At 38.3% G+C, this 22,442-nt stretch overlaps 2 protein-coding genes and 1 long non-coding RNA gene across 4 annotated transcripts; 1 reads left to right on the top strand and 2 right to left on the bottom strand.

The window, feature by feature from the left end:
- Positions 1-26: 26 nt before the first annotated feature.
- LOC122409953 (inositol polyphosphate 5-phosphatase K-like) lies at positions 27-4,091 on the top strand. Of its 2 annotated transcripts, none has more exons than XM_043417875.1 (9): positions 27-429; positions 680-793; positions 870-947; positions 1,336-1,483; positions 1,549-1,724; positions 2,009-2,125; positions 2,218-2,371; positions 2,545-2,734; positions 2,965-4,091. In XM_043417875.1, exons 1-9 carry the CDS (start codon positions 404-406, stop codon positions 3,180-3,182), a joined length of 1,221 nt encoding a protein of 406 aa, XP_043273810.1. In that variant the 5' UTR covers positions 27-403; the 3' UTR covers positions 3,183-4,091. The 2 variants fall into 2 exon arrangements, with proteins under 2 accessions (XP_043273810.1, XP_043273809.1); XM_043417874.1 differs by having other exon boundaries at positions 28-429; positions 1,898-2,125.
- On the bottom strand, positions 4,004-14,830 carry LOC122409951 (G-protein coupled receptor Mth2-like). Its single transcript, XM_043417870.1, has 6 exons — positions 12,257-14,830; positions 10,954-11,213; positions 8,568-8,734; positions 7,626-7,859; positions 6,822-7,133; positions 4,004-6,040 (listed from the first exon to the last, which is right to left on the bottom strand). The coding sequence occupies exons 1-6, from the start codon at positions 12,530-12,532 to the stop codon at positions 5,556-5,558; spliced, it is 1,734 nt and encodes a 577-aa protein (XP_043273805.1). The 5' UTR covers positions 12,533-14,830; the 3' UTR covers positions 4,004-5,555.
- A 2,183-nt stretch (positions 14,831-17,013) lies between these two features.
- On the bottom strand, positions 17,014-22,005 carry LOC122409954 (uncharacterized). Its single transcript, XR_006260806.1, has 2 exons — positions 20,936-22,005; positions 17,014-17,333 (listed from the first exon to the last, which is right to left on the bottom strand). It is a non-coding gene; the product is annotated as an uncharacterized lncRNA (long non-coding RNA).
- Positions 22,006-22,442: the final 437 nt, after the last annotated feature.

Below are 22,442 nucleotides of genomic sequence, written 5' to 3'. Positions count from 1 at the left end.
TCGACGCTCAGGTGACGCTAGTGTTGACGTCACGGACTGACAGCTGACAAACAATATGGCGACTAGGGCTGTAGTATCCGTCACTTTGCACTTTTCTACTTTGCCCCTATTTTGGTCCCGCATTTTTTATTTTTTTTCCCAATCGACATTGTAAAAAAACGTTGGCAAAGCAATTCATCGTTCACAGTTGCAAAATGTATGTGTTCGCGTTTCATAAATCGATAACAATGTGAGGAAAGACAATATCGTGAATAAAACTTTTGCAAGAGGAATGAGTTAATGTATGTCACGACGGCGGGACATCACGTATTGCAAGGAAAATTTGAAAAAATAAACCACTCGCTGTGCGATAAAATTTCGGTCAACGATAAAACTTTTCATTTTATCAAAGCAATAACCAACGATGGATAGAAACAATCGTACTTTGAGGTTAGTCTTATTTTATTTTAATACATTTAAGACATTGGATTGAAAAGAAAAAATCTAAAAATCTTCTGTCTGGAAAGATTCGATACAATTAACAAGTTAAAAGGAGTAAATCCTTAAAAAACTTATGTAATTAATAATTAAGGTTAGAACATAAAAAGAAGTTGAAAAGTATGTTGCAACAATAAATTTGTCAACGCTAATACGCAATTGAAATTTATCTAATTTTGTCCCTGTCTACAAAATCATCAAGACTCTATTTTGCAACTTGGAACGTTGCAACTAAGTATCCAGATGGAGATCCCTACGAAATGCTTGGAATTCATGAAAATGGTTCAGACAACTTACCCGATTTCTTTATTGTTGGGTATGAGTTTTAAAATAATGATTCTTTTCAAATCCAACCTGACAAATTACGTCTCTCATTCCCAATTTGCAAACAGTTTACAGGAAGTTAAAGCCCAACCACAAAATATGGTGATGGATATATTTTTTGAAGATCCGTGGACCAAGTGTTTCAGGTATACAAAACTTTGCTCATTTTCACTTATTTTTTTCACAATTTTATCAAATGCTTTTCTAAATTAAATTTTATTAAAGATGTCGTCAATTTAATTTTTTACATCTGAAATCTTATTTTGAGTTGAAAGTTTATTCTGTTCCATATTCCGGCAAAATTACCTTCTGCTCCAATTTTCAGAAAATGAAATATTATTATTTCTACTGTCGTCAGAGTCATTTTCTTAATAGTATTAGCTATCAATTATCTTTGAGAAATTATTTTCCGATGAATGAGCACATTCTCAGAATAACCGTGGCCGATACTGTTGATATTCTCATTTTTTTCTTTGGCACTTTTCTGTGGACTTCTCTTTGATCAGAAATAATCCTATTCACTTTTGTTTGCAGGGAAATCTTGAAAAAGAAGGATTATATTAAAATTCGTACACAAAAATTACAGGGACTGGTGTTAAATATATTTTGTCTGAGAAAACACCTAACACACTTGCGTGAGATAGAGGCTCGTTATACAAAGACAGGATTAGGCGGAATGTGGGTAAGAATTTAAAATAAGATGTTGAAAAATTGAACATTTGAAAATAACGAACGATTTGTTTCCAGGGCAATAAGGGTGCTGTGAGTGTTCGTTTAAACATTTACGGTGTCAGTATTTGCATTATAAATACACATTTGACTCCGCATGATCATCTTCTCGCAGATCGAATCTCTGATTATAATACAATACTACGGGATCATGTTTTCAACGTCGCTGAAACTCGCAATATTTTATATCACGAGTAAGATATTATATTATTTTTTAAATTCATGTCACGTGCATTCTTCAGTTTCCAGTCAGTTTTTTCCTTTCCTTTCACTTGATATGGTTGGAAAACTCGGTATTCTCTCAAATAGAAATCTATTTCTGTTCTTTTTAAACAACTTTCAATTATTTTTTATCATTTCTGTTCAGTTACACTTTTTGGATCGGTGACTTGAATTTTCGACTGCATGGTGAAGATCTCACTGCGGAGGACATAGATTTATTGGTAAAGAAAAAGCAATTGGATCTTTTACTTGCCAGGGATCAACTTAGAATGGTAATAGAAAACGGAGAAGCCTTTGGTGAATTGACAGAGGCAGAAATCACATTCCCGCCTACATATAAGTTTGAGTTTGCTTCGCAAAACTACGACCTCAAGTGAGTTTTCTTGCTCTTTGTAAACTTGATGAAAGCTTCATTCTCTGGGTGATATTGAACATTCACAAATGGGTTTCATTTGTTTTGTGCAGACGAAGGCCGTCGTGGACGGATAGAATATTGTACAAAGTGAATGCAGACGTTTATGAGGATGTCAAATTGAAAGCGACTCAACGAAGTTACAAGAGTCACCCTAATTACGTGCTTTCTGATCACAAACCCGTGACTGCTGAGTTCGATATCACGGTAACGAATAAAAAAAATAAAAAAATACATTTGACATCGATTTCCGAACACGCAATAATTACTCTCTTTTTTGTTATTTGCGCTCAATATTTCTTCGGTTTGACCTCGGCTAGAAAATATTGAAAATAAGCGAGAAATAAATAGGTGAATCGTGAATGTTTCATATGTTGAAGATTCGACCAGAATTTGAAGTTTGCGGAGTGGAATTTCAGTTTGTGACTCAGTGGTTTGTGAATGAGGAAAATTCCGTATCTTACAAGCTTGCGGGCGACGCCCGTTCGACTAGCGGCGATTGGATCGGTTTGTTTCACGAGGGATTTTCGAGTCTCGACGATTATCTCGTTTACGAGTACGTCGGCCACGGTAAATACGGAAATCGTCGTTTATTTCATTGTCCATTTGAACATTTCATTGGGGTACTCTAAAAAACGAGGAAGTATTTCAGTGGTAACGATCAATAGATAATAATAAAATGGAATAAAGTTATGGAGGTAGAAACAGGAAGCAGTAAAACGTCGATAGTGATAATAACAACAATGATTCTACGAATACTAATATCTTTTCCATAACTGGAATTGATTTTTATCTTACAGGCAAAACAAACATCGGTGTACAATCCACGGTGGAGCCGCACGCGATAACTGAGCGAATATTTTTCAGCGACACAGCGTTGAGAGCGCCGGGAATGTATCGTCTCGTTTACGTGGCACAACGTGGGGATGGAATTACGGGAATTTTGGGGATGAGTCCTCCGTTTCCGGGTCACAGAAGGCTTAACGAGCGAGCGAGTGAAGCAACCAGCGTTAACTAATTTTAGGCGATATTTATAGTATACAAAAACAAACAAATTAGAAAACATAAATCGCTTTAAAAAAAACACCTCGCAAACGTTTGAACGGCTTACGATCGAGCTTAAAAGCGATATATCGATGTACTGCGGGCGAGTGAAATTACTCGAAGGATACACTTGCGCTTAAACTGCGAAATCGGAAAATCTAAGGCTGCTGCTGCAAACACACGACATTATGGGAACTTTTTCGTGTTCCTATGTTTTGAGCTTACTTTATGTACCTGTTGATGCAAATTTCGTACCGAGGATGAGCAACATCAAATTTATCCACAAACTGACCATTTCAATTTATGTTCATTCAAATCTGTATTATTTATTATTCGAATAGTTTATGTACCAGTGATTTTTTGAATGGTGTTTTTTTTTTTCTTAAATTATCTACGTCCCAGCATATTCTTTTACGAATAAATTCGAGCGTGAGGGAACGACAAAGCTTGCCTTTGCCAAAGTGGCACTTTTTACCTTTCGTCGTCAAAGTTTGGCGAGTACTTAATTAAGACAGGGACTTTTGTTAGTAAACAGTTTGAGAAACTGCAGGTTTCGAGAATTATTGATAACATGTTGTACATTCGTGGTTCGTGTGACGCGAAAATTGCTTTTCATAGGAGAAAATGCAAATTGCTTACCTCACCGTGTGAGCCAATGATATCACATTATTTTTATTGTTTTCATGAGATTTTTACTAGGGAACAGAACGAACAAATTAGTATATATTTTTATTTTAAATATAATACAATTATTAAGGGGAAGAAATGATATGGGGAATCAAAAGTACATGTAAATATATGCAGACATGTGTATATTTGATGTAGATGAAATTGTACGAATGGGCTGTGGAATAAAAGAAAAATAATAGTATTTTCATACAAACAGAGTTGGCCTTTGAAGAAAAATGACAAAGATTCGCGTGGACAGTTACGAGGTAATAATTTAATACTTAATTATTGTTTAACAGTCTTCGCGCGAGAACATTCGTAATTTATTTGAGAGCGTGAATGCAACAACGGCATTTCGCGTCGAAACGAAAATGGGCTTTCGTGCCTTGAGCCAAAAGCCTCAGTCCGTAATCGTTTTTGCACACTTCTGATATAATTCACATACGTGCAGACGAAAGTCAAACGTTTTCGCTGGAACACACGGCAGACGCTAAAATTAGGCAGAAACGCCTCTACGAATTTATGAGTCATTTTTTTTGTTTCTTTCTTGTGAGACGACTGCACATTAAAAGGCACTTGAAAGACGATTTGCACAACCCACTCGGGTCGTTGCGCAATCGGCAAGGTTACACAACTCTCGAGTGATTAGCGAAAAATCTGCCACGTGCAAATATTTCGTACTTCGAGAGCACAATGGCGATATCTTTACAAATTATTTTGCGCAACTACTTGCTCCTATTATTCGCTATTTCGAGGAATCAGTAATTTTTTCAATCGTTGAAAGTTTCACTTCCTTTCAAAACACTGTTTTTTAAGCAAATCCTTTAGAATTGAAATCGTTTGAAGAAACGTGTGGATTATTTCCTAGTCAAATTGGAGGCCGGATTGACGCAATCATTTTTTTTCGTCAGAGTTAAATTTGTTCGGAAGCATTACAGTCTTCATAATTAATGACATTATGACGATTAAATCGAAACAACGGTACACGCAGTTCAGAAATTACGTTTAAAAACTATTTTTATCCTGTTATATTACGATATTCTGCTTATGATGAAACGCCGATCATGGATGACCCTATAATCTAATACAACCTCAAGAATTCAAGATTTCGACTAGAAAGTAATGCTCGTTCCTTTCCTTTCTTCCTTCGATGACACGATGACGAACCACTAACCACATATTTCGAATACATAAATACACTTTTTTCTCGTTTTTTGTGAGTTGTCCCACAGCATTGGCATTGCAGGTTAACAATTTTTGTACAGTTTTTGTTCGTTTTGAAAATGTGCGTGGAATTTCAGCCGAATAAAACGTACCATCAGAATTTCACAACATGTCCATCAGGCAACAATCTGAAGGCTGCCTACTCTTCGTTCGTGAGCCAACGTCAAAATTCACAATAACAGTGGCAAAGGTTTTTCACATTGATATTGGCTTTGATTCTCTCAGACGAAGGCGGTTTTATTAATATTTTCGAGGATACGATCAGTATCCTAGATTTTCTGGAAGATTGTTCAGAGGATTTCTCGTGAGGAAAAAACTTCGTATAGAGAATTGATGGGTACCCAAGAGGTTTTTGTTTCAAATTTTTGCCGAATCTCCGAGTGACGCTATTTCCTTGGAATGAAATTCCCAATCAGAAACTCATGATTTTACCATACATTCTTCTATTTTTTCCTCAACAGTCGACCCGCCTCGAGAGTGTGTCGCTGTTTAGGATAGCGATTAAGCTACGATCGGCGCTGCTCACATCCGGCTCGGTAACATTGTTGCCACGAATTTTTTGTACCTGATACCAAACGATGGTACGAACGGGTTTCCTCATCACAAAAATACCAAAAACGAGCAGACCTTGAAGGGCATTTACTAAATCGAAAGCGGACCACGCGAGCGGATCGCCGCCAGCCCACCACGATATCAATTCCATCGCCCAATTCATTCCCATTAGAAAGAAGAGACCGAGACAAACCAAAAATACGCGCTTGAGACGCCGGAAAATGCGTTGCTCCTCTCGATCGGAGTCACGGTTTCTCGCCAGCCGTCGTAGATCCAACTCACGCTGGTGACGCGTTATTGTTATCGCTGTCATCGTAAAGAGTACGATGTTTGCCACAACCAGCAAACCGACTGGAACGTAAAAGTATGGCATCGCTTCTTGGTCGGCTGAAAAACGATACAAAATGGCATTAATTATTGAGTCATTCTTTCAAAACGTTTCACTACAATTTTTATCGAATATTTCTATCGTCCCTCAGCGTATATTTTTTGTTGATCGCTGTAACAAAAGGTGTAAAATCTTCCAAAAATATCACATGATCTTGAAAAGTTTTTATAATTCAAAAAAATTCATAAAAAAGGCTTTAAATATATTTTCGACTAATCTAAGGTTTGAATGGAAAGTGTTGGACAGTTAATTTTGTACGTTGGAAATTGGACGTTCTCTTTGAGTTTCACTATTGATCGTCAGCTTATTTTTATGTGTTTTCCCATGAAAAAATACTGTATTGAGGTCCCTCTGAAGACTCGGAGCGGCGGACCAGTTGAAAAATCAACATTTTCACAATTCTCTGAAGAGTTTATTAAAAATCGAAGATAATATTTTATCGTTAATCGCGATATCTCAGTCTTGTATCAAAGCTTTTCATATTTTGTTTCTTCTAGAGGATGGCGCGGAGTTTATCTCGATCAAGGTAAAGTGTGAGTGAGGCGACGAAGGCCTAAAATATCGAGCAATGAAACGCTCAAGATTAAATCCGGACCTATCGGTAAAAAATGATTAGCGGACAAATGATCGAGCCCTGGGGCCACAACATTTTTCATTGCGGTCATCGGTGCTATGAAACGCGACAGTAGCAGGAAGTCGAGCATTTGAAAATTTCGAGAAAATTGACTTGGAAAGCCTGCTGAAGTCTCGATAGTTTCTTCGAGTTCGAGATGAGCTTACATTGGAACCAGCAGCTTTCAGCCCCGAAATTAGGTTTGACGTATGTGGTTGGGATCGTGGGCGACAAATCCATTATCATGGACAAGACGATTAAGATCAACGGAGGAATCCAAGCCCAAAGAGAGTAGTAGAAAAATAATTTTTTGGCTTCACGTTCGGAGGAGCGCAGTCCGGCGTTCCCATTCAAGGCAGCTCCACCGTCGATTTCGTCCACTGGCTCTTTAACGTGTCTTCGTACTTGGAGCCACGTTTCGATGCACATTACGTTCAGCCAGAAGAAACAGGCGACGAATGAGAATTGGATCACGAATGCTGGTTAAACAGAGGGAAGATAAAACAGCAGCATGAGCATTTTTTAAGCAAAACAACGGGGAAGCATTTCTTTATTTTGAATAAAATAAAGAGCCGAGTACGTGCGAATATTCGGGATTCGATTACAATACTCGGAATATACTCTGCACCGACAAAAAACACACAAACATTTATTCGAATTTAGTATCAACAAAGCACACGAATCCCGAATTAATTAGAGCTCGATTTCTCAATGCTATAAAATTTACAGTCCCGCATCGCAAACCCGGAATTCATGCTTCTAGTCGCATTAAAATACAGAGCGTAGATCCAAATCTGGATTCAACGATAGATAAAAAAGAATTCCACCAATAATTAACCGAGTAGCGTTACGGATATACGAAACGATTGAGTGCGAAGGTCGAAAATTAATTATCCGGAGTACTGTTCGATCCTTCTAAATCCGAATTTGGATAGCCGCGCTCACTCGTTCCAGAAAGCGAGCAAATTTACCGATAGAAATGCACATTTGATCGGACAAGTGGCTGCTCGTAAGTTGGGCGATGGCCAGCGTTGCGAACGCGACAGCCAAGCAGCCGCAATAATGACAAAGAGCTTTTCCATGAACGTCCATGAGGCACGGCGTGATGCAGTACGCCACGATGGTCAGCACCAAGAATGGCACCGAGATTAACAGTCCGCAGGCGTAAAACGTTATTCTCGAGTCCGCTGTCAATATTGAGCTCTCTGTAAAAAAAAACAAAAAAACAAACCATTAAACAGATTGAACAAAAAGTCATGAAAAATAGATGAAATGAAAGCAGACGATGTGAAACGCTGGTAGCACCGTGAGAAAGCGAATGATATGAACCGGTGCGGAATTACGATAAAGCCAATTAAACCGTGTCCCAAGAGAACACGAATACATAGACGTGTATCAATCATTTATGAGCCATTTATTTTGAAGTGAAAGAGAAAAACGATGAGCTCCGTCTCGCTGCAACGAGAAAAACACTCCGTTTGACACGACGCTGAAGTTTGCAACGTTGGAGTTCAACGAAATGACCTAAAAAAACTCCAATAATTTCAGTAATTCTCCAATTTCATTCCCTGCCGAATTTCCAATTCGTAGATTTTCCGCCCACACCGATGTGTCGTGAAATAAAAAACTGGTGAATCACAGATGTTTTTTTCGTTCATTTCATTGGCCTCCAACGTTGCAAATTCCAGCGTATCTGAAACGATCAAGTTATTTTGTTTATCGTAATAAATAAATAAACAAGGAAAGAGGAGAGAAAATTTGACACTTGGTCGCAGCAGCTGCACGTGTCAAATGTTTTTCTTCCTCAGAATTTTTGAAGCTTAGCGTGTGGTTAATACCTCAAAATAAAAGGAAACGACGAGATTATCTTTTTATGGTGGAATTTGAAGTGTTTTTTCACGATAATAACACACCTTGGTCGAAGCAGACGAGCGCTACAGTGCCAAGACCTGGCACAATGTCCATACAATAATCGGTCCCTGGGGATAACATCGAAGGCATGTGACGAGGGGCGAAAATCGAACCGTTCAGCAACAGGTAATACTCGTCGTCGCTCGATTCGCTCGGTGACAGCATGTACCTGCAATTGTAAATAATAATAAACTTAAAGGGATCGGTACCGATGAAATTCGGGTGGAAATCCGTTGGAAAATGTACTCGAATTTTCCATCGGTTTGGGGCCAGAATAACGAGCCTCTTCTTTTTAAGGCTCTACTCGAAAACAGCCCTGCTCTCAAATTTCAAGATCAATACAACGCAGTGTCTCTCCACTTGCGTGTCATTAATAATATTGGATTATGGGAGCAGGTGTCGAAATAAATGCCACAAAGTTTAAGCAGAGCAATTATATATTTTATTCGATGAACTTGACTCTAAGAGATCTATCGATTAACTGAGCAGTGGTCGAAAAAGTGACTCTAACTCTAACGACGAAGGGCCTCGTGTCGACCTCTCTCTTGATCTGTATATTCGTTTTATAAACAAACTTATAGGACTGCGAGCACGCTCTCATGTGTATTGTTTAATATCGAGTTTTATTACTACGCTGATGGATTATTTTTGCTCATATTCCAATAAATAATAATCAGTTTTAGCCTCCTTAACACGTCAAATAATAATCTTCAGAGTGGAAATTTAATCAAGTAGATTTGTAAGAGTCGAATTATCTTGCAACAATTCTATTCTCACAAATATATTCAACGAAGATTATCGACCGTACGTGAGTCGGTCGATAAAAAGAGACGTTACGAATTTCGGAGTCAAGATTTTAAGGCAGCTCATGCACGAAACGATTTTCTTAAGCGAGTCTTGGAGGACTGAGTTCAAATGGGTAGTCGAATGAGACGCGTGTCAAATTTTGAAGGGTTCGTCTCGTTCTTTATTGAGATAAAGGTGTTTAAGGCCTTGCTTACACTTGTGATGGGCGGAAAAATGGAATTTTTTTTTTATTAAATATTCTTTAAAAGTACAACGTCTGAAAAATATTCTCGCCAAATTTGATGAATATCGGAGCATTAGATTCTCAGCTATTACTTGAATCTTTGAACGCGATTATCTCGGAATCAAAATTATTAATCCGATCCACACCAAATTTATACCACTTATTTATTGTAACAATATAGCCAAGGCCTGGATTTCGTATTTTGTTGGAAAAAAAATTGTAACGAAAAACCGAAAATTCAGCACCCCAAAAAATTAATTTTTTGTTAAAACTGTCGCCCCTTTTTTAAACCGAAATTTCTACAAATCTTTCGTCCAGGCCTGTCACAGCCTTCTGTGTCTTTTTATTCATACTTTTTTCTGATCCATTTCCCTCTGGGTTTTCCCTTTGCGTTCTCTAACGCGATTATTTACGTAAGAAACTATAGTATTTTTGCCAGCGACGAATGAAATTTGGGGTTCGGTCAGTGACGGGTCCCCGATTAAGGAGCTTCGGTACAGAAGTCAAAATATTAAGAAATTGATGAAATTTGGTGATAATGTTCTTCAACATCAAGTGCAAAAACACAATTTTTTTCAAAATTTTCTTCTACTTAGTTATCGAGTAATTACGCATTAAAGCAGATTTCTCATGCCCGGAATGTATACCTATATATATGAAAACGCTATGCTTATACACGTGAACTTTAGTGATCAACTGCTCGATAACTGTGTAGAAGAAAAATCTTAAAAAATTTGTATTGCCAAATTTGGCACTAAAGAATATGTTCACCAAATTTTATAAAATTCTGAACTTTTTGAATTTTTAAATTTTTTTAGCATGGATTAGCATGGCAACATTGTATCGCCTGTACCGAAACTCCTTAATTAACGGCTTGTTACTTCATTTGCGAAAAGATAAGTTGCAAAAACATATTTACAATTTCGAATTAATAACGCTGACACTGATTTAAAGAATTCGAGAGTTTTAGCGAATTCGTGTTTTTATTGTTTTTTTTTTGTTTTTGTTTTTTTTTTTCGGGAGATTTTTTCGTAATGGAACGTTCGAAATTAAGGAATCGATAGATTTACTCAATTTATGCGAAAACGGAAATTCCATTTTTTGGGGATTGCAAAATAAATGAATAAATTCGAAAAAAATTGTTGAAAAAAAATGCATTTATAACCGAGAGGTTAAAACGAAGGAAGATTCTCACCGGAATCGATTCAAATTTGACGTTAAAAAGGAGGGGATTAAGGTGAGAATGAAAAAAATTAGAAAGTCGTTCTCCTCGCTACCAAATATTCCGAAGACTTTGCTGAAATATTCAGCGCCTTATTATTTCTCTAGAGATTTATTAGCCACCGTAGTTATATTACCTTTTAAAGCGACACGGGTCGCCGACGATCGCGAGAAACCGATCGTATTTGTCCCCCGGCGCGAGTGCTCCCGTTTGGTTGAAATCGCTGAACAGCGGCGAAAATACGTCCGAATCGTTGTCGTCCGTGGAGCGTAGCCGGGACGCGATCGAAACGCATTTTGAATCTTCATTTCCGTCCTTCACGAGGACCTCATCGATCGCACAACACTTTCCCACCCTCGGTAATGTCCGGTAACTGATATCGGGGACCGTCTCGTTCTGGATTCCAAAACACAATGAAACCATTATTTCGCATCATTTTTATTTCTAATGTTGACGTCGCTGCTGAGTCAATTGCCAAATTCACAATTCTTCCTCTGAAATTTTTGTCTTTTTTATCGAAAAGATTTTCATATTGCAATGAAAATTGTGAGTTTGTCGAAAAGAAAGAAGATTCGACGGAGCAGTCTCGGGAAAATGGCGGATCGAAGAGAACGTGGGAAAGAAAAATCGTTTCTAATTCTCGAAAAATGTCTACATTACAATTATTTGAAAAAATGGCTCAATTTAAAAAATCACTTGTTCTGGTCACTCAATTTATTCAGTCCCGTCGCCTGCTGACGATCGACGATTCTGAATTGACTTAATTCTCGGTATAAATGTTCCATAAAAATTATTTATCTGGGAATAATATCGACTCGTAGTAAGAGAAACGAAAAAGTTTATTTGCGTATCGACAAGTGTGACACTGACGACGAATCCACGAGCGCAATAAAGTTCGAATCTCTTCAAATATGATAAAGCTCGAGGCTCAGTTTTTTGTTTGTCTTATGATTACGATCGCGTACGCGGCGGTGAAAGGATGTTTGAGAAGCAAAAAGCGAACGACTTTGCGAGGTCCAATTTTCGACGCGCGATTAAAATCTCGAAAGGTTTTTTCGAAATGTCAAAAAAAATAATTTAAAATTGGTGTTTATGCTTAACCTCGACAAAACCGTGAGGGTCGATTTAGAGTTATATGAAAAAACGGAGAGTTCATAAATAACTGAATGAAAGAAAAAAAATGCGGAGCCGAAGTGTATATTTTCGTCGTCGATGTTTCAAATTGATAATTTTGGCCGAGTGTCTATTAAACGGGTCTAAAAATAGTGAATTCTCGAACCACCATGGGGGGCATCGCGGCCTGTACTTCGCCTGAAATACTTTTCGCGAGCGCTGAAACACTCGCGTGTGCGAGTGTTTTGTTTCTCTTTTTTTCGGAGAATAGTCAAATGAAAAAAAGTGAAAAGAAGTTGAAAAATGAGAAGACGCGCAAATCTTACCAAAGAAACTTGTACGATGGTGTTGGGCTTTGGGGTCGTGAGAGCAAGGGTTGTTTTCGTCAACGCAGCAAAGCAGACGATCGACACGAAGAGCGTTAACGACGCGCTCGAAGCAGCACCGAGCATGAGAAAAGACTTCTTTCGACACATCGAAGCTACCGAACGTCGTTTTTCCAACGGATAAAATCTCCGCTTCATTTCTTTAGAACGCCTCATCGTTTTCGAACGAAATTTATCGACGGATTGTCCCCACGAATGTGAAAATCTCGATTTCATAATCAACGGTTCATAGTTTTTTTTTTTGGGTTATTCCCGTTCGGAAGCACGTCTCTCGAGGTACGCGAAGATTCGTCGTCCCTTTCCCTCCCGACCGCCCGAACGTTTCTGTGGTTCTGTCGTTTACAACACCGCGGAAGAACTGGGAAGAACTATACCGGTTTGTTTCTCTTTATCTCTCTTTTACTGTCGTTCGCCTCGAACTTCAGTGCGCGCTCGTCTTCCCGAGCGAATAGATCTTGGCGGGCGTCCCTCCTATCGCGCACCTATAAGTGTGTGAATACCTATGCATACATGCGCGATGTCTGCTTGCACTATCAATTTTAATCTTTCGCAATCGATCTCTGGATTCTTGATCACACTCCCGCTACAAACACTTCCTGCTGTCTGTCATTTTTCCTCGCTATTCAAGATTTTCCTTACTTTTATCATCACTTTACATTCACGTAACCATCACGAATTATACAGTAGGCTTCGAGTAAGAAGCAACCACTTTTCTCCCTCCCCCAACACTTTTACCGATCGGCCTTTTAATAATGTCACAATTAAAAATCTCAAGTTGAAACTCCGCTCGAAACTCGTCACAAACGCGGGAGCTTTTTATCTCAAAACGATTGAGCGCACATTTCAATGCTCTTGCGATAGTCGGATAACGTTCGAAGCACTTGATCGATAAAATTCGTTATCGATATCATCGTTACTCAGAAAAAAATTTAGTATGACAATTGTGATTTTAAATCGTATGTTTCAATATTCAAAAAGACGAGACCAACGAACTGATGATCGAAGGACTGCCTGAACACTGATGGACTTGTTTGACTTATTGAACTTTTTGACCCGATTGTAACACGTTGAATTTTCTTATAATTTAATATGAAAATTATTCACTTGCACATTTTTATTTCTCAACTCAATCAAATGTATTGTATTATTTCAAGCTTTTCGTTAAATTCGCTCACATTTTATCACAAAACTGTAGAAGCCCGCCAAATTTAATGTTTAACCACCAATCCGTTGTACGCGACGAAAACTGAATTTTACGATGAGAACTCGTACGATCGTACAACTTCCAACAAATATTCGGATTCCTTTGATGGGAAATGAACGAATAGAAATTTTATGAATGACAGAATTAAGCTTGGATTGCGATAAACACCAGGCGCGATTGTTGCCGGTTGATCAAAGTCGCTCAGCGTACTGGCTCCCTTCTACGGTACACTCGTCGATTTATGTTAGCTCAGGTGGAGGCGAAAGAGGGAGGCATCAGTAGCCAAGAGCAGCAGCAGCAGCAGCAGCAGCCGCAGGACAAAACGGGACGAGGCCCGCGAAACAGTGTGTGAATAAGCACGAGAGGATACACATTAAGCATTGTAAGCAGTGATTCGTCACTCCACCGTTTTTTGGCCACCCCACCCCCACTCCTAGGCTCCCCGCATCAGCGTCAAAGTTCACGGGTTTTTCGCTTCAAGTCTAAATTATCAAAACTCCGCTAATTTTCGTGGATTTCTCGTGAACATTAAGCAGAGAGCGGAAGAAACTGTAGGTGTGTGTAGAAATTGTACAAACTTTGTGGATTGATGTAATTCTTGAAATTCAAGCAGAGAAATTTACGTTGCTCGACGCAAGAACTAATTGCTACGCACTCACGCAAGTAGATGGCAGCTTCGGCGGATTTTTTTGGCGCACTTTCTCCATGTCTATTTTTTTTTAGTTCATAGCAAACACTTTTTTCAGTTAGTAGCACGATATATCAATGAACAATTAACGTTACGAAATCATCGAAAATGTACAAATATTTTGTACAAGAAGAGTGATGAAGTACTAGAATTCAGAGACTCGAGCATAGCTCATCAGGCTGACAGCGCTAAATACTCAAGTTGTCGTAGCGGGGGCTACGTACATTTATTATCATTTGGATGAAACAAGATTATAGCTACGATATTCGTGACGGCCCGACGGTTATTACGGGCAATAAAGCTGTGCAGTCTGACTCCGATATAAATTGGAATTAATTTTTCAATTAATATACAAACGCGGTCTCTCCGTTCCAACGAGGTTATCTTTGATTTTGTTCTTCCCTCGGAAATACGCAAAAGGGGCAATAAAAAACGAGAGAATTGATTTCTGGAAAAACGGCTCTGGGCATGATTCGAGCTGTCTCGAGAGAGGTTGCGATCTCGGGAATGTTCTTGGACTTTTCGATCGAAGCGTAAAAACATCGTTTGACGTCGGTTTTCGATCACGAGACTATCCAGGATGCGTTGAAACACTCACAGACAGCAGAAATATCAATTTTAGTCATAATTCGTGTTTGCTTAAACTTCAAGACTATAAACTGTTGCGGTCGATGTGGGTTTGAGTCAGACCAGGTGGATATTTTCGTGAAGGAATTTTAGAGGGCATCTGTTATTGTTGCGCTTGTGTAGCTGGGATCTGGGATGCCGCTCGAGTAGTTCGGTGGTGCATTGTGTCGGAAAAAAGTGGAACGCATTTCTCGCGAAGTTCAGTGATGTAGTGGCTTTTTAAAATTTAAGGTGTTTCGAGTGATTTCCGGATGGGAATAGGAATTCTAATGTTTTCATAGATTTTCATACGAAGCCAGCAAGATGTTGATATTTCCTTCCGGTTTCCTTAAACGCCTGACTTTAATCTCGTTCCGGTTGATTACTCACCTCGTGCAAATCTGGAAATGGGAATGTTTTTTTTTCGCCGAACTGATATAAATTTATCCGGAACTTTGGAGAATTCCTCGACTCATTCGTGAAGTTATTTCGAAGTGCGCGTGTGAGATCGAAGTAAATCGAGCCCCAAGGTGAATGAGGAAGGGGTTCCTATATAATTGATCGCGTAAACGATTCTCCGGATTAATCAATGCATCGACGTTGGCAAAGAAAAATGTATACAAGTCGTTGGGCTACGATAAATATTGAAGCAGAAGCTTCTCTGCATGGGCGCTGCTTCCCGCTGTTCCTAAACGTCGATGCCCACGAAAGAGATTATTCTCGGACTGTGAAATTGAATATTTGTTCAGTGATTCAAGATAACGCCGATCGAAATCGCGTCGACTCATAATCCCCGCCCTTTCGATCTCTGCGCCTCTTTGTTTATTGGATTGATAAAATCTTGTAACGAGCCTTACGGGGATACGTGATTTCTGAAAATAGTATGATCGAGGGTAGAAAACTTGATGCATCATTCTTTCACGAGGTGAAGACGGATTTTCACTTTATTTTGGTATCGCACTTTTTCTTGGTATTGCAAATTCCGTGTCTCGAAAGTCCGACATAGCTAAATTTAATTCTAACCTCGAAAGTCAAAATTCACGTTTGTTCGTGAATTTGTAATGTAACGATTTTCAAAATGTATTCGCGGACAAAAATTGTTAAATAATTTCATAATTATTCTTCGAGGGTTGTTTTTTTGAATTCTTCTATAATATCCTGAGACAAACGTTCTCCATTTTATGCGATCAACGTTGATATAAGCCTGCGATGCGAAAGCTTTTCGAACCACAACCATGAAAATATGTCAATTCAGAGCTCATTCGTCGACACCCATTAAAAAATTGACAGCGTCCACCCGAATAGGCTGGTATAATAGATGCAGTACAATGTCAAAAATATTGAACTTGATCTTTGTCAGTTTTTTCATGTAGTTCAAGGAAAACAAACGGCCCTTTTGTAGGTACAGAACTACAGAGGTTATGTACACTTCGCGTTGAGCTGCCGCTAGGTGGCCATTTTTAAAAATAACGGTCACTGTTTCGTAAGATGTCTCGCGAAAGAATATTGACAGTGCACCAGCGATTGTTCGTCGTGTATCGAATCCGCTTTTATGTGTGCAAAGTGAGTTTAAATGGTTTTGTTATCAGTAATAATAATTGGGCTGATTATGCTCTTATGATGCTCTCACCAATGAGCAGGGTTCTCACGATCTCCCGCATCTGCCGCCAAGTTTTGGCGGACGACGACTGGTCAAGCTGCGAATACGATCGCTTGCGTATATGCGCGCGTTACGAAAATGTCAACCACCCCTGATGAACCTTATCCGTGTTAATAATCATATTTTCCACGGCGATTACTCGCGATAATTACCGAAACGATGGCAAAATTGTGGTCAATCTCATGAGGTGCGTCGAGACGAAGATTTTTACGATTTATTCACACAGAAAAGTTGAGATGCTTCGGCTACGAGTCGAGAACAACTTAACAATGTAAAACTAGGTTAGGTTTCGTCCCAGTGCATTTCTTGAGAGTTCATAAAACCGAGCAAAATTTTATTTTATTCAGTAACGGTGTTGATTACGTGAACGTGTTAGATATCCAAAATCTTACAAACGTGGACTTATTGCACTATAAAATTCCTTACTAAAAAAAAAAGTACTGGACATTGTTATTCTGAATGGCTTCCAGAACATATTACATCGGACGTCAACTCTTCAAGAGGATCGGAATCTACACGCATGCAATAATGAAGGTTAATTGTACTCTATTCTCACAGTTTTTAATAACAAAGAACGTGATATGTGACTACATTGCATGTGATGATGATAATTCAATAATAAAAATTATACAAAACAATAAAGTTCTGAACAATGCAAATTATTGATATTTATCTACTATTAAAAAATTGGGATCGTTTGTGAGACTTTTGAGAGCTAAAAACACGGGTTTGTTGAAAAAAGAACGTTGGAACGGAAAATTCCTGTTGATGGGGTCGAAATTATATTCGCTGCACAGTAACGCGGGCGCGATGACTAGTAATGCCGGCTGGACGAATATCAGCCGTGAATTTCTGGAACCTGCAACCAAAACAATGGAAAAAAATAAAAGTTTGGAATATTTTCGATAATCGTAAATTTTTGAAAAATCGTACGACGCATCGATGGGTTAAGAATTACAATGGTGACTGTATGCGATTATTGTGTCTGGGAAATTCTATCAGCACGTGTAATTTTGTTGGAAGTGCACGAGCACGTACAACGTCTCACTAATCATTTGTTGATATTATATGAAGAGCATCGAAGGGCACGTTCCCGTGGATTTTGAACAATGAAATGTTTATATAATGACGTGTTCTCAACTTATGGCGTAAAAGTGAAAAACGTGTCACTTCTGAGACCGGATGTACATATGACTGTATATATATATATATACACATGCGAAACGAATTAATCAGGGAAGCGTTATCTTGAGAATGAGAAACAGCGATTAACGTTTAGGGCTTAAAATTTACGGACTCTTGTAACGATCTCTCGCCTATATCTCACTAGGGTGCTTTTTTTTTCAGCGACATTTTTTTTTTTTCACTCCCATTCGCCTTTTTGTAGGGAATACCTTAAAAAAAAATCCCTGAAAATTTGAGCCCTTAATATTAATTTTAAGTACTCGACCAAGGCGTACAAAGATTTCCCCTTTAAAATATACGTAAAGTTCGATTTTTCTTCTTAAAAGTTCTACAGCTCAGAGGCATTTAATGGTACAACCTTGGTCGATGAGCGGATTTATTCAGAATTAAATGCTCCACAAAAGTGTCCATTGTGGCGTAAGTGTAACTCGAACTGGCGAGGTCGTAGAGGTCACTCAACCCAATTTTTTCATGAAATTCTCGTTTTTTTGCCTCTATCTCGTAAATGACAAGAGCTACAGAAAAAATGGGAATGACAAACTTGGAGGAAATTCAATTTCCTACAAAAAAGTATTCAAGCACCAAATCGCTAACATCGATATTTCTTAAGATATTGGGCTTTTAAGTTGAGGTAGTATGGAATTTTCATGAATTATTGAGCTGGATTGTATAAGTTGTTAATTTATTATTCTTAATTGTCACTTAAATCATTAAATATTTATTTGTTAAGTTGCAAATGATTGAAAAGTTGAATAACTGAACGTTTTGAAACTGAAATTCGAAAAAAAAAAAACATTTTCAAAGTGCTTAAAAATTTTTTTTTCACTTTTCACGAATTTTTCAATTGATTTTCCCCTGATTCTTCTAATTTATTTACCAGTAATTGAATACCTATAAAGTTCTAGTTGAAAATATGTTGTATATACGCAAAATATTTCAATGTTATTTTATATCTATATATCTTGTCTTGCTTATATATAACATATTTTCAACTAGAACTTTATCGGTATTCAATGACTGGTAAATAAATTCGAAGAATCAGGGGAAAATCAGTTGAAAAATTCGTGAAAAGTAAAAAAAAAAATCTAAGCACTTTGAAAATGTTTTTTTTTTTCGAATTTCAGTTTCAAAACGTTGAGTTATTCAACTTTTTAATCATTTGCAACTTAACAAATAAATATTTGATGATTTAAGTGACAATAAAGAATAATAAATTAACAACTTATACAATTTAGCTCAATAATTCATGAAAATTCCATACTACCTCAACTTAAAAGCCCAATATCTCAAGAAATATCGATGTTAGCGATTTGGTGCTTGAATACTTTTTTGTAGGAAATTGAATTTCCTCCAAGTTTGTCATTCCCATTTTTTCTGTAGCTCTTGTCATTTACGAGATAGAGGCAAAAAAACGAGAATTTCATGAAAAAATTGGGTTGAGTGACCTCTACGACCTCGCCAGTTCGAGTTACACTTACGCCACAATGGACACTTTTGTGGAGCATTTAATTCTGAATAAATCCGCTCATCGACCAAGGTTGTACCATTAAATGCCTCTGAGCTGTAGAACTTTTAAGAAGAAAAATCGAACTTTACGTGTATTTTAAAGGGGAAATCTTTGTACGCCTTGGTCGAGTACTTAAAATTAATATTAAGGGCTCAAATTTTCAGGGATTTTTTTTTAAGGTATTCCCTACAAAAAGGCGAGATGGGAGTGAAAAAAAAAAAATGTCGCTGAAAAAAAAAGCACCCTAATATCTCACTGTTCCGTCGACATTCCGCAGCCGTATCGTTATTTCCTTACCGTCAGCGATATTCCTTTTATTTTATGGGATGAGTAAAAAACAAGCGCCTAAATAACTCTCAACTGGCCGTTTAACCTTCAATACGTGAAAATTGCTGATTACAGTTAATTTTGATCCACACGATTTATTCTCACAGGATTCATAGACCGAATAAAAAATGATTAAATGCAGTAGGTTATTTTGAGACGAAAACGTACAAAATTTTAAACGAGAGGGGTGCTGCCATCTGTCGATTGTGAAGCCGGACGAGCTTACAGCGGTTCCAGACCGATGGAGCCACGACTCGGTCGTCCACCACAGTATTACAATTCGCAATGGCGTCTTTTTTTCTGATATCTCTGGAGCTAAAATTTCTCGCGAACGATATTACAAATTGTAATGTCTTGGTAATGATCTTAGAGTATTCAATTCCCGATATTTATGATTCCAAGGAGCACAGAAATTTTGTCTCATGATGAAATGACTGACGCAGGTTTTGTTGCTCACACTCGGAGAGTTATTTGGCCCGAAACTAATGAATGTCGCAACGCCACAACCGGGACAACTGAGTCAATCCAAAGTTCTGGTTTTTTCTTTCTTGCTTGCGACTCGATTAAATTTTCACGCATTTTTTGAATTTTCATCAACCCGGGGTCGGTGACTGTTCTCAAACTTCACTGTTTTTATCTTGTCAGTCAAGGTTATGGAGAGTTTTCATGCATCGCTCGACGTCGAATGTGTAGCTCGGGCTCTCGTTTCTGCCGAGCACAACATAAAGAAGCCTTTGTTGACATAACAAAAAACAACGCTATTTAATCTTTCGGAATCCTTCTATCGTCTTGTGATCGACATTTCGGTTTATAACGCTCATCGGACTACGAAATATTCCTGCTCAATTGATGAGCCCGCAAAGTTGCATCACATAGTCAATATAAATCGTTACGAAAATCCACCAAAATGTGTTCGAAAAATATTACTTTTAATATACGAGACAACATTCTTATCCGTATTTTGAAACTTGATTTTTTTTCACGAAAACGCGATGTTTGCGTCAAATTGAAGTGAGAAGCCGCCATATTTTTCCCATTGTCGTACTACTTTTTCAGACCGCGTAATGAAACGATTCCGAGTTTTCTAATTATTGTACTAAAAAACAAAACTATTCCGTCAGTTTAAATATTTAAATAATTCTCAATATTTCTATAAAAGCGTTTTGAAAAGATTGAGCGATCGAAAAACGATGCAAAGTCAACGTTCTTTTGGCGAGGCAACAATTATGAAAAATAAGTGAAGCATATATCTCGCGAATCGTTGTCGTCCCCTCGTCGCACATTTCGAAAGTCCCGATTTCATGCCCGCACGATATACGTTCGCATGTAGAACTGATTCGTAAATAAGTGACAGTCATAAGGGCGTGTAAGTGTAATTCAGCGTGCGAAATCATTTTTAATGCGTCCATATGTGCATTTTGAAAGCCGTGCAAAGTACGTACCGAGGCAAACATACAAACGTGCGAGTCCCTCACGTTCCGCCCACACGAATTACTGCGATTGAAAACTCGTTCCCTCATATACACACGCGTGTGTTCTCGTTCGTCAAATGTCCTTTTTTGTTGTATTCCGCGTGCAATATGCGTGAATCGTCGTGTATACGTTGTGCACACGTTGAAAAAAGGCGCGGCTGCTCGCACGAGAGACGAGCCGCGTCTTTAATTCAAGGTAAGAGACGTACTGTCGTAGCAACAAGTCAAATAAGCAGTATACATTTCAGACATTTCGAAATGTCCATATTTTACTATTTAATGCAGCAATATGATATGTAGAGCAACCTCGCTCTTTCAAAGCTATAAGCTTCGAAGTGCTTGCCAGTGAAGTGCAGGTATTCATAAACGGAAAGTATTTTTTTGCGTCGCTCGAAGGGAACGACCCAATTTTTAAGGTTAGAACGGTCCGTTTCCCATTTCCGACTGCGTTCCTCGATGTTCGTAATTTTACAGTATTATTTGTAAATCGAATGTTTAAAAAAACGATGGGTACACTTCGTAATCCCGGAGATCATTATCGCATAGGGGAAGGTCGAATGCTACACACGGAGAAGATTGAGGTCGTCGTCGATCCCATTCGGAAAAGTATATTTTAGCGGTCAAACTGAGGTTAGGTTACAGGGGGCGGTTCGTACAAATGGCGGCTGCTCTGTCAGTTGCTCATCGTGAAAGAATTTTGATTTGAACTGTGACAGCCAATGGAGTGGTTTTTTCCGTTTCTTTTTGCTCTTCAATTTATCAAGACGACTCCGATGTTTCATCACTCAAGTTCGAAAAAAAAAAATGATGAAGATTGCAATATAGCCGACGTGATTATTAAAAGTGGTTCAGTTTATGCAACCCCGAGATATTCAATATGATGGGCATAATAATTTGACGCTGAAACGTGAATATAAAATTTCTAGAATCACGAGAAAAAAAGGTTCGTTAAATTAACTTTGAATTGGAAATGAATTTTCGTGACGTCTTATATTAAAATTCCTAAATCTCGATGAATTATTAACCATTCTTATACGATTCGAGTGAATTTCACCTCGTATTAACCGTAGTCGCCTCATGCTAAAAAGCTCAAAAACAATTGTACACTGTTTGCTCGTACCGAAAGAACTCAAGCACGAACCTAATAATCTACTCGATAGTAATACCGTGAAAAAAAAAGAAATAAAGCCTTTCCTCCGTCTTCGCGAAGCGCTCTTATTATCGTCGTTCGTTTTGCTCGAGTGCGTCTGCTCGTTGACGTGCCCACGGAGCACACACATAGTCCGGCCTAGATCTCTATTGCTTGTTCATCGGAACTTACGTGCGTGTGTGGACTTTGCTATTTTTTTAGTTTTTCTTTTTTTTTACAGTACAGCACAGTCTCTTCATCGTCGACGACGTCGTGGTCGCATACAACGCGAGGTCACTGACGCTTTATGGTCACGTGACGCGTCACACTGGCGCAATCTTGCCGAAA

The sequence above is a fragment of the Venturia canescens genome, chromosome 4 (assembly GCF_019457755.1).
Source record: "Venturia canescens isolate UGA chromosome 4, ASM1945775v1, whole genome shotgun sequence".
In the NCBI taxonomy this organism is placed as follows: Eukaryota; Metazoa; Arthropoda; class Insecta; order Hymenoptera; family Ichneumonidae; genus Venturia; species Venturia canescens.
Note: the sequence above shows the minus strand (reverse complement) of the source record. Positions and strands in the feature narration are given on the sequence as shown.